Below are 12,281 nucleotides of genomic sequence, written 5' to 3' on the forward strand. Positions count from 1 at the left end.
TGAGCCTGTGCTTTTTTGGATCTCCTTCCTGCTCTTGCTGTTGTAGCCAGAGGCAAACCAACCATGGGACTCGGAGCTCCACTGCTGCCCCAGAATGCCTGTCATCATGACAACTGCTTTATTTGGAGTGCTGCAGTTTGCCACATAAATGTTATTGCGGTGTTTAAGGGCTCTCCTTGGCTTCTCCCTTTATCTCAGGCTTGATTTTGTGTGTTCAGCCTCACTAGACAGAGGAAGAACTTGCTGGGCACTAAGTTCCCCTTGTTTCTTGGTCAAATTCTGCTCTTGAGCCAGAGCTGGCGTGTTCTGCTGAGGGCTTATCTGAGGGAGCAGTGTGCTGGAGCGTGCAGCCTCGGACAGCTTGCAGCAGAGGGACTCCTGGGATAGAGGGAGCAGTCCAAAGCTCAGCAGTAAGGATGCTCTTGCTGGAGAGGAAGTCATTTATCCCTGTATACACATAACATATACTGCTGCTCCATTAATGAGGCTTCTAGCTAACCTCCAGTTTATGGGCATGAAGATGATGCCTTTGGAAGGGCTTCACAGCCCAGCAACGTTACGGCTGTAGCCACGTGCTTGCTGTCAGTTCTGACTCTCTGGATGCAATATCAGGAGGCGTTTTGGCTCCCAAGACCACAGGCAGGTGGCTGTGCTGTGGCTCTGTCCTGTCTGCCTGTCCTTGAGGAGCATGGAAACCTTGGGCAGGCTTAGGAGTTGGGAAGCTCTCTGTGCTGGAAGAGAGACCACCTTGGCTGGGCTGCAGGAGGAGGTCTGGCTCTGTTGCCTGACCCGGACTGGTTGCACACACAGCCCAGCCCAACATGTTTCACAGTGGGGTTGTTTTTACTTTCACCAAATCATCTTGCTCCTGGCCCTTCAGTGCCTGGTTTGCCTGAGCAGAGCCTGGCTGATGAGCAGAGATGCTCTTTGATGACGAATGTTTGAATTTACTAGAAAACGATATTTTCTCCTCATAGTCAAAATATTGATGAAACCATATTTTATTTGAGAAACTCATCAGGCAGGGAGAGATGAGTTGCTTTTAGAAATGTTTCTATTTGTGTGAAGCATTCATCACTCTTATTAGAGTGTGTGAGTAAACACTCACTCGGCTTTTTCTCCATCGACCTGCTGAGCTGAGGGTACGTAGGGGACGACTTTTCCCGTCATCAAAATGAATAAACCATGGGGTAAATACTGAGGGCTGTTAACTCTTGGCCGTGATGGCTTCTGCAGGAACAGGCTGTGATGTGGTACAGGGCTGCTGTGCTGTCCTCTTTCTCTTCTTGCAGCCTGGCCGCTGACCTTGTGCTCAGTAGCGCGCTCGATGTGCTCGATGCTCGGTCGTCTGGAGGAGGTCGGATGGAGTTAGAGCTGTTCTGACCTTGCACATCTTGATTCTGGCTGGAGATTGTGAGAAGGTGGAAGGAGGGATGGCATCTCTCATCTTCCCTGATGCGCTTTTGTGCCCGCAGCAGACATCACCAGCCCTGGGGCAGGCTTTCCCCTCCTGCTTTTTTTCCTTCCAGCAAAAGGGGAAGCTTGAAAGCACATCTTTGGTCCAGAGCTGGGAAGAAAGATGTTGCAGGTCACCTCCTTCCAGTTAAATAGGATAACGATGTCCTTTCTGGACAAGAAAGCAGCTGCTGAGCACAGTAATTTCACTAATAACGCGCTGATTTGCATGATTAGGGGCATAATAGCTTGACATAGCGGCGTAGTTGCAGCCATTTGATTGACAGCCAGGTTGGGTCGTACTGTTGTTGCACACCTACCTGCAATAACAAGGTAAGCTCCTGGGTCATAAAAATGAAAGCTTATTTATTTCTATATCATCATGTTTATTTGGGGAATTACCGCGTGTTCTCCCCTCTAGCCCTGTGTTCAAACCACCCACGCTGCTTTCAGATGCTGGAGGCGGTTCAGGTTTTAAATAGCCAGGAGAAATGAGAAATCTACTGAAAAATGTGTCCTGGTAGAAAATGGGGCCATCCAGGAGGTTCTGCCATTCGTTGCCCCCTAAATGCAGGTTGCCACCACGCCGCAGCCCTCCCGGCGCTTCGGATCCTGTAGCACTAGCAAAGAGCTCTCTTCTTTTGTTGGTGTGGGGTTTTTTCTTGCCCCTCAAACAAGCAGGACTTAGTGTTAATAGTTTGAAGCTGAACATGCCTGTGGTTCTCTGGGACAGTGTAAGCCAGCTGTATGAACGAGGTAAAGGCAAGTTCCATGTGTCACTGGGAATATTAATCGTACAGTTCAATTAACAGGAGCTGCAATTCCATGGCAGTTTTGTTGAAAAGATCTTTAAAGCATGTTTGCTGAATCATTTGAGCCAACATATACCTCAAGACTTAAGCCATTTGTTGTTGATTTTTGACTTGTGAATAATTAATGTTCTCATCCAGGCTCCCTCTCAGTACAAATACTCCTTTGGGACGTGGCAATATATTTTCACCCCATGAAAATCCCATAATCCAGACTTAGTCTTGGATCTCCGCAGTAGATCACAACAGAAAAATAATCGTGTTAATCCTATTGCCTATTATTTTCATCACTTAAAACCGATTTATGTTCTGCTGCCTCTCCAAGGTTATTTGGAGTTGTTTCCTTTGCTGGGGCTGTGTTTTTCTTGCCGTTCCCTTTTGATGGGGGTACCTGTGCTGCTTTCTGAGGAGCTCTGAGCATCTCTAGACCTTGGAAGACAGAGAGTTGCTGCTGCTCAGCACCCTCCTGAGTGAAATCCGTGGCGGTTTCGTTACATTAAGTGAAGCCTGAGTGGGTGCTGGTTGTTGCATGCTTCCTTTGCATCTGCATTGGCTCCTGATCAATATTTGTGTCTTTAATCCCCTCTTCTTGTCTGTGAACTGTCGCTGGCTGGGCTGTGGAGAGGGGGTGTGTGTAGGCTTTTGATGCCGAGCCCTGGTTTTAGCGTACAACGTGACAGTTCTGGCAGTGAAAGGAGGCTGATGTGGAAAGCTTCCTGACTTACTACGTGACCACCTTGTGTGTCTTGGTCTTGGCTTTAAAACTCGTCCCCGTTTTGTACTCTCTGAGCTGAGGTCCTTCAGGAAGGCAGGGAGGGAAGCGCTGTCTCCCCTGCAGAATGAGTGACTCGAGCAAACCTCGCCGTGCCGCGTGTAATTGGGTTCTGTCACTGCACCCTCCTGTTTGCCAGGTGAATGAAAATCGCAGCATTTCGTGTACGTGCCTCACATCCCTCGTCCTCTTCCCCTGAACTTGCTAGGTTATTTGAGGTGCCGTTTTCTGGCAGTTTCCTGCCCTCTGAAGCTGTACAGGAGGTAAATTCATTTTCACAGGCGCTGCAGGGACTCCCGGCTTCTCAATCTGTTAATAAGCAGTTTTATTTCTCAGCCACTTTATACGCTGCTCAAAAAGAAGTAAATCTAAACAAATACCAGTAATTACTGGGTGCACTTAACAAATCTGGATTGGATTCCACTACCCAGTCGAGCAGCAGACCTTCTGGCAGAAAAGCCGACACCTCCCTGAGAGGAGCCCCTCAGACTCCTGCCATTTTTGTTAATATTCATTCGTTAGGGTGGGAGCAGCCACAGAGAAAACAGCATCTGCTTCACCCCAGTCAATGCTGTCCCTCAAGCTTTGGGGACTGCTCTTTGTCCACATCTGAACTCCCTGTCCCACCATGGCTGGGAAGCCAGGGACCTCTCAGGTACAGAGTGAGTCCTTCCCTGCTCGGAGGAAGCATTTGCTGGGCACAGCAGTTAGAGTAGCGTAGAGTTGGTCTGTTGGAAGGGACCTACAATGATGATCTGGTCCAGCTGGTGCACTGATGGTGGACGCCAGCTGATGGTGAGAAGTTTTGCCCTGCTTCCCCCTGTGCTGCAGGAGTAGGAGGATGTTGGTTTCTGTTAGTGATCAAATGCCCAAATACGGTTGTTAAGTGTACTGAGCGGTGTCTGTTCTCTGCTCTGACACGTTGGTTGTGATGTGAAGGGTGTAACAGTGCATTTGGTCTCTCTCCAAGGGCTGGATGTGTAAGGGTGATGAGTTTTACTTGCCTGTGTTGTTAATGTGGGGCTGCATGATGTCTGTGCTTCTTTGCAGTACGGTGATTACGACCCCAACGTCCACAAGCGAGGCTTCTTGGCACAAGAGGAGCTGCTTCCAAAGCGGGTAAGGAGCTTGGCCAAGCAGGTTTCCGAGCCTGGTGGTGTTTTGTGTGATGGAGAATGTCTCCATGGGACTACCTGCAGGGTGCACTCTGCTCTGCTGTCCTTGGACTTCAGTAGCTAAGGCAAACAATCCAGAAGGATGTATTGAGGGGGGAGAATTCAGTCTCTTTTGGACATATTTTAACAAAACCAGAAGCAAATGCTTGCTTGAATTCACAGCTTCATCCTGGCTGTGTTTCCCCATGATGGGCCTGGGGACAGTTTGCCTCCACTGCGTGCTTGGGAGGGTTGAGCAAGCACTGGGGGATGCTGGTGCAGCACTGAGAGTTGCCTGTCAGATGTCCTGAGGTTGGACGTGGTTCTAGGGAGGGGTTCTCGGGGCTGGGGTGTTGCTGGCTAGGCAGGTGTGACCTGGTCTGTGTCTCCCCACGTATCTCAGGTAATAAACCTGTACCAGATGACTCCAGAGATGTGGGAGGAGAGGATAACGGCCTGGTACGCAGAGCACCGAGGCAGAGCCAGGTGAGTGTGTGCTGGGGTGGTGGGGCAGGGCCAGTCCCCTCTCCTGGAGAGTCCACGGGGGTTTTGGGAGCTCAGTCAGGTGAGGGATGAGCTCTGCTGACAGCAGGGTTAATCCAGTACACCTCTGTAGCAGGATCATGACAGGCTTTTGGCACTCTGTGTGTGCACCACTGTGCCCTGGTCACTGCTGGGGTCCTTGGGAGAACTTCAGGCTGATGCTCAGGAGGGGACTGCCTGCAGAGGGGCAGGGAGGCAGGAAGGGGAGGTTGGGGGCCCTTTGGGGCCAGGGACAACAATGAGGATTCAGACCCACTGCTATGGGTGCTAAAATGCTTCTTGCAGGGGATAAGCCTAAAGTCCTGGATCTGAAAGAGGGGCCTCCCAGCCAGGCTTTTCCAATGTACACTTAAGGGATTGGGAGCCAGGCAAAGCACAGCTTGACATGCTGGGTCTCACCAGGCAGGGCCTTGGCAGCTGTTAAGCTGCTGGCAAGCTGCAGAGTGGGATTTGCTGCTGGACTTTATTGATCCTGCTGGCAAAGACAGTCTTGACCTGTACGACAGAGACAGTCCAGGCTTTACAGCCTTGTTGTGTGCTCAGGATCAGCAAGAACAGCCACCCCCTCTCTCTGAGCCTCCCAGACATCGTAATGCTGGCGCTTTTTTTGTCTGACAGAGATGAAGCTGAAATGGAGTATCTGAAGATAGCTCAGGACTTGGAGATGTACGGGGTGAACTACTTTGCCATCAGGGTGAGTGTAAACTGTGGGTCATGTTTTCTCCTCGCCGTAGCTCTTGTGTTAGCCTTTATCTTTTGTGTTGCTGGGAGATTGGATGAGTGGAGCCTTGGAGAGCCAGCAGCCCTGAGAGACAGCTGCAGCCTGCTCCTCAGAGTCCCTGCTGCAGCAGGCTGGCTGCTGGCTGCCAGGAAGGGAGAACCTCTTTTAACACATAGCAGTGGTGGGTCACTGCTCGGGGCCTGAGGAGGCCACCAGTGGTACTGGTCAGACCCTCTGAGTGAAATAAAAAGGGTTTCTGCTCTTTTTTTTTTCCCTGCCATAGAATAAGAAGGGCACTGAACTGCTCCTTGGAGTTGATGCCTTGGGTCTTCACATTTATGACCCGGACAACAGGTTGACCCCTAAAATCTCCTTCCCCTGGAACGAGATCCGGAATATCTCCTACAGCGATAAAGAGGTATGGATATGTCTCTCCTCTTCCCTGAGAGCAGTAAGAACACAATTGAGGTTTAAAATTATTTCCCTTAGCGTCTCTGTCTGCTGTGTTCCATATCACCTCAGCTCCTCCAACTGAAAACTTATTTCCAAGCCTTTCTGAAACCTTCCAGGAGTGGGCGGACAATAGGTTACCTGGGAGCTATTCCCATTCGGTTTTAGAGAACGTTCAAACCCTCTATGTAATTTTATTTAAAAAAAAAAACCCCAAACCCAACCAACAAACCAACCCAGAACTGCTGTTGATGTGCTTTGCCCGAGTATTAAGAGTTGAGAAGTTGAGGTCTCTGCTTTCTGTATGTATCACTGTGTATCTGTACGGCGATACGAAGTACAGGGAGATGTGTTCCTGGTGAGAAGAGCTCTTGCCACATCATTACATCATCTGGAATTTGCAGGCTGCTGGGCTTGGCATTAACAGCTGGAATCTTTTTAGGAAATTGAGTAATTTAAGCCAGTGACTGGATTATATATTAAATCCAGAGCGTAAACATGACTCTTCTGATTCATTGCCCACCAAACCTAGCTGGGAACTGCAGTGAAATTGGCTGTGGAGGGGAAACTGATCTTCTCAGTTTTCAGTCTGTGAGAGCTGCTCAAAGGAAACCAGTTGCCTTCATGGTAAGGAAGAAAATTAACTTTTTAATTAAAAATTGTTTTCCGATCTAAACATGATATTGATCAGGGTAAAAGCTAAAGGTTTCTCATCAGCTGCATTTATTGCATGTCTGGTGAAGTTTTATAAGTAGTGAGGCTGTGCTGGAGCTCCCTTCTCTTGTTTTACTTCTTAAAAATAAACCAAAGCAGAACAGCCTGGCCCTTGAGTACTTCCAAAGGCTTTCCTGCCCGTGGCAGATGAGTGGAGCAGGAGCTGTCTGATCAGGGATTGCCTTGCAGATCTGGGGGCTGAAGCCTCCGTAACTGGTCCTTGACACGAGACTGTAACAGAGCTTTCTCCCGGGGGAAAGGAGTGCCGCCTTCCATCAGGTCAATCAGCTGTGTAATGGGATGACCACAAGTAGACCTGACATGATAGTAAACAGGCTGAATAGCTGGGGATGGCAGCTGCGCCGACACCACGGAGGGGTTTGATCTGCTGTAACAGAGACTGACTCTTACGTGGGACTCAAACTCCTCTCTGGGGGTATTTCTGCTCTTGCACTCAGTGGCTGGTGGGGTGCTGCCAGCACCCCAGCCCAGGGATGTTCACACGTCTGCCTGTGTGAAAGACTTAAAAGATCAGCACTCAACCTGACAAAACAACCCGCTGCCGGGGCGAGTTGTGCTGAGTCCTTTCCAGGCAGCACAGGGTATTGACAAATAGAGCGACTTCAGCGGGCACAGGCTGCCTGCTCCAGCACCGGCTCTTCAGCCAGTTATTTTTGTAGCCTGTGGGGGAGTGATGGAATATATGCATGCCTTCTAAAAAATGCCGTGGTGCAGAGCACTCCATCTCTTCAAGTAGCCTTTTGTGAGCTCAGAGCCTTCTCTCTAGCCAGTGGCTGTGTTACTGAAACTCTCAACTCTGGCCATGCCAACCTGTGTCCTCTTGAGACACCTGCTGTGGATAAAGCCCTTGGGGAGGGTAGTCACAGGCTGTGGTTAGAGGTGTTCGGTTGGCACACGGGGCGTAAATAGGAGTTAGAGGGAGGGTGTAATACTTAAAGTTGTGGAGCAGCCTGGTGACATTCATAGAACAAAATCCATGGAAAATCCTTTTGGGGAGCCCTCACGATTGGAGGTGTTGGGGGGAAAGGCAGAAGCTCCTGTTGCTGGGTTCCTAACACAGACCTCCTGCCCATTCATCAGGCAGCTGAGCTTGTTCTTCCTCCCTTCAGGGCCGTGATGAACTTCTGCTGTACCTTCTGCTGTGTCTTCTCCATTCCTTACAGCTGCCAGGAGAGCAGCATTTTGCCTCGGGGTGGGGGGTGCTGAGCTGTCTGCCCCCTTCAAGGTGCTCTGCAGAGGATGCTGTCTCTTGGGCAGTGCAGTCTGTAGGAGGACAGCACTCTCCTTGCTTCTGTGTGGCACTCATGTTTTTCTGACCGAGGAACAGCGGTCTCCTTGGTTGCTTTTGATGCTGGTTCTCTCACTTGGCTAAGAGCCACAGGAACGCTCTCAGCCTTGTTTGTCTGACACTGCTGACCTGCTCTGAGCCAGAGCTTTCAGTAAGACTTTTATAGCTGTGTTGTTATTAAATGCACTGCTCTCTGATAACTCTCTCCCTCTTTATTTTTTCCCTTTCAGTTTACGATTAAGCCATTGGACAAAAAGATTGATGTTTTTAAATTCAATTCATCAAAGCTGCGTGTGAACAAGCTGGTAAGTCTACAGACAGAGTCATTTGTATTGCCTGCAGCAGTTGTTTCAGCAGGCAGCATGAAACAGTGTTCTTCAGGGCAGAGGGAGCATGCTGGCCTGGCTGGACTGTAGGTGTGATTTGACGTAGCAGTTACTACTTGGTCATAACCTCTAGTAGACAAGAGAGAAGCTCAAGTCAAACTCCTTCACGGCACCTCTTCCCCCCTCTCCTGTCTCTGTGCTCCCTTTCCAAGCTGAGGGGTTACACCTGACCTGCATGGCAGAACCACTTAGTAAGTACAACTTTCTTGTCACCCCCTTTGTTCTCCTGTGCATCCTTTCCATTCTGCCCTGCAACGAAGGTCTCCCTGTGTCGGGGTGCACCATTATCAGCATTGCAGCCTTGGCTTCTCCTGAGCTGATGCCCTCTGAGGACATTCTCCTTGTGCAGGGATGGAGGGAGCTACCGTGGGCTGTTCTGTTCAGCATCCATGTTAACGTCCAGTTTTAGCCACTGTTCTGGATTTGGTTTCTGGAAGAGCTTTGCTCCAGGTTCTGTAGTAGCTGTTCATCATGTGAAGTTGCACAAGGGACACGCTGAAGGGGATAAGTTTCCCATCCTTGTAAGAGCAGGAGGGGAACTTTGCTGCCCTGGGCTTCGTGTGCTGTAGGGAAATAGGGCTTCCTGACAAAGGCCTCTGTCGCTGCGCAAGGTTCACGGTGCTGTAGCTCCTCTGACTCCAGGGAAGTCCTTCATGACTTATGAAATGCAAGTCAGGCATGTGAGTCAGTCCTTTAGAGAAGAACCCAAGTTCAGAAACCTGCTTTTATTGCCAAAAAGAGCTTTCACCCTTCTGCATACTCACCCCTTTGCTAACCCACCTCTAGTATTGCCACCTTCCTTGTGTTCCTCCTCGAGTGCCAGACAAAACCACATTGTTGCTCCAAGCCCTTCAGCACAGGTATCTGGAGATGTCCAGGAAAGTTTTTGGTGAGACTTCTGTTTGTGTGGAGTCCTGTCCAGGACGGAAGGTGGTTTTCCATCTTTCCTTTTAATCTCAATGCTTTAGACACGCAGTTGGGAGAATGGTGCAAGTTCATCTTGACCCTAAAGAAAGGGGACAGTGAGAACCAGGGAACCAGCCTGTCTTTGTTTCACTGTTTGACCTAGTGCATTTTTCTGGCTGGTATAGAACTTGCCAGAGCTGTGCTGTGCCAGACCTGGAGTTTGGTGTGGGGCTTGGGCTGTGCCTTGATTTGAGACCAGCGGGTGGACGTGCTGACGAGCCCCAAACCAAAGCAGTTCTAATGGTTTTGTGTGCCAAGAATACAAACTGTCTCATGGTCATCGTGTATACAGCTGTTTTCTCTCCACTCTTCACCCTTGACTGGAACAGATTCTTCAGCTGTGTATTGGAAACCATGACCTTTTCATGAGGAGAAGAAAGGCAGACTCGTTGGAGGTCCAGCAGATGAAAGCACAGGCCAGGGAGGAGAAAGCCAGGAAGCAGGTGAGAGACATCTCATATAACTAGTCTGTGAGCCAAAATCAGAAATGCAAATGAACCCAGGAAGGAACGGTCTCCAGAATGATGGAGCAGCTTTGAGGGTTGGTCCAGCTGAACATCTCTTTTTAGTACCTGCTCCCACCTCACTAGTCATTCTCCACTTGGCTCTGCAGCCCGTGTCCAGCCCCCACACTCGGGAGCAGAGCTGGGAGCACAGGAGGGAAGAGCAAATCCGGGTGTCCTGCAAGCATCTGTACATCTTCCCTGCCTGGGTGCCGTAGCCAGGAAGATGCAGTGTGTTGGGGGTAGCTGCTTGTCATTAAAGCAGGGGCTGTGAGGGGGAGCTGTGCTTTGCTGTAGCTCTTTGCCTCGTTTTCTAATTACAGGGTGATGGAATGCACGCCGACATTTCGGGGTGTGCAGCCTGCATGCTAATTCGGCGCCGGCCTCCTTTATCTGCCGCAGGTCAGCCCAGGCAGCAAGAACGGCTCTTTGGAGGCAGCAGCGTGTAGCCGATGAGCATATATCAGCAAATTGGATTGTCTGAATCATTGTTTTCTGCTCGTGGACCTTTTCTACTCACTGAAACCCCCACAGCCCATCTGAGTGCTGGTGCTTAGAATGTAAATGTCCCTTTCGCAACAAAGCCGCTAGATAGCAGCAGAAGAAACCCAAGCAGTTGCTTGCACCCAGGAGGGTCTTACACTCCAGGGACTGCTAAGTTAATGGATTGGAGCGTGTCTGTGGAGGTGCCTGCGTGGTTGCTGGGCTTGGGATTGAGGTGCTCAGCTGGCTGGGTGTGTGATGTGGATGTCTTGCAGGCACCTTCTCAAGCAGTTCTCCTTCCCATAGCTTCTGGGTGGCAGGAGAGAACAGGGCGTGAATCAGTCCAGCTCCTCTGGGAGAGAGGGGCTTGCGACTTCCCACGCAGATTCCTCTGGTCTGTAGGAAGTTGGCATTAGTGGAGCAAGAGGTCCTCCTTGAAAGGAGCAGCGTGGTGTCCAAGGGATGTGTTTTGTGAGTTTTCCATGTGTTTGAGTAACACCAGCAAGACCTCCAGCTTAGCTGGGCTGCTGGGAGAGGTGAGGGCACTTATCGCCTCACATGAAGAGAATCCAGAGCACCTGTGCTCTGTGGGAAAGGTCAGGCTTCTGCCTGGCCTGGCTGCCCTCTCCCAAGCTGACCACATCGCTGTCTTGCCAGCTCCTTCCTCCCTCCCTAGGATCCACCGTTGTTAACTGGTTCCAGATTAGTCCTTTTATATTGGGACTTGTTGTTAATGGAAGTCCTGAGTAGGATGCAGATCGTAATGATAATTAATGAGGGGAACCTTTAATAGAAGGAAGCAGAGCCGTTAGAGCAGTAGGCGTCCCGCTTTCAGAACACAGTTGGTGTCCAAGGAGCAGAGAAATGTGTCTTGTTGCACTTATTTCCCTTATTAAACCCAGCGGGTGGCTGTGCAGTGCCGCCAGTCCTGGCTGGAGCGTGGATATTTATAATGCACCCAGCTCAGTCGCACCCGAGTGCTTCAAGTTGGTGTGTTAATTAGCCCGATGGCTCCCTTTGGATGCTTGGCTAGTGGAGAGGTAGCTGTCGGGCACGCTGCCTGCACTGGGTGGAAGAGGTGGCAGGATTCAGGTGGGCTGCCTGGGTGCAGCTTCCATCCTCCCCTCCAGGAGAAGCATTGCTGTTTCCTGTGGCCCGCGCCGGAGGGAGAGAGTTTAGTGTGTCCAGGAAGTGATCGAGGTGGTCATGCTCTTGGTGACCTCCCCTGTGAATGAGTGGAAGGGGAGTTTCCAGCACACTGGGTTCAACATCTGATCAGAAGTAGCAGCCATCCCTGTCCTCCAGACTCCCGCCTTGCCTGGCACCCGGGGTTGGCCCTAAGGACCTTGGCATAGCTGGAGCTCTTGGGCCCAACTTGTCTGGGTCGGCATAAGAGGGCACTCACTGGGGCTGTGATCACCTGCAGGCAGCTTGTGGGGCAGCGCTGTGGGTGACAGCCTGATCCAAGGGTGGGGGATTGTCTTGGGAAAGGCTCCTAAGGCATCAGGGTCCATTGGAGAGTTCCAGTGTTGATAAGCAGGGAGGAGGCAGGGGTGCAGTCCTGTGCTCTACCCCCTGTAGTGACCCTCTCTGCAAAGCCTTCCTAATGCTGCTATTTCTCCTCGCTTTCCCCGCTACCTTTCATCCTAGATGGAACGGCAGCGCTTGGCCCGAGAGAAGCAGATGAGAGAAGAGGCGGAGAGGACAAGGGATGAGCTGGAGAGAAGATTGATGCAGTTAAAGGAAGAGGCAACGATGGCCAACGAGGCTCTGGTGAGACTCTGGAAGCTTCTTTCTTGAGGCACTGAACCTGTTCCTCACTCTTTTCCGCTGCTGAAGTGTTTTGGGAAGCACAGTGTCACTGTCCAGTGATCGGGAGGCTGGAGCTGATTTCCTTCTGCCAGCCTGCTGTGGCAGGAGCACAGAGGATTTGGGACAGAGCCTGCCCTTGGCTGCAGAAGGCTCAGGCTTGGGAGGGAGGGTCTGTATGGGCTGTGTGGAGCGAGCAGCTCAGGG

The 12,281-nt window shown here is 50.8% G+C and overlaps 1 protein-coding gene across 4 annotated transcripts in view; it reads left to right on the forward strand.

Annotated features, from left to right (window-relative positions):
- The window catches only part of NF2 (NF2, moesin-ezrin-radixin like (MERLIN) tumor suppressor), a 49,402-nt gene that overhangs the window by 17,056 nt on the left and 20,065 nt on the right, over nucleotides 1-12,281 (forward strand). For all 4 annotated transcript variants that reach the window (XM_084271924.1, XM_084271922.1, XM_084271925.1 and 1 more), the window contains exons 5-11: nucleotides 4,087-4,155; nucleotides 4,594-4,676; nucleotides 5,352-5,427; nucleotides 5,738-5,872; nucleotides 8,158-8,232; nucleotides 9,609-9,722; nucleotides 11,916-12,038. In XM_084271924.1, the coding sequence (XP_084128050.1) occupies nucleotides 4,087-4,155; nucleotides 4,594-4,676; nucleotides 5,352-5,427; nucleotides 5,738-5,872; nucleotides 8,158-8,232; nucleotides 9,609-9,722; nucleotides 11,916-12,038 (675 nt within the window). The remainder of the gene's footprint in view (nucleotides 1-4,086; nucleotides 4,156-4,593; nucleotides 4,677-5,351; nucleotides 5,428-5,737; nucleotides 5,873-8,157; nucleotides 8,233-9,608; nucleotides 9,723-11,915; nucleotides 12,039-12,281) is intronic.

This window comes from Gallinula chloropus (assembly GCF_964237585.1).
Source record: "Gallinula chloropus genome assembly, chromosome: 17".
Classification (NCBI taxonomy): domain Eukaryota; kingdom Metazoa; phylum Chordata; class Aves; order Gruiformes; family Rallidae; genus Gallinula; species Gallinula chloropus.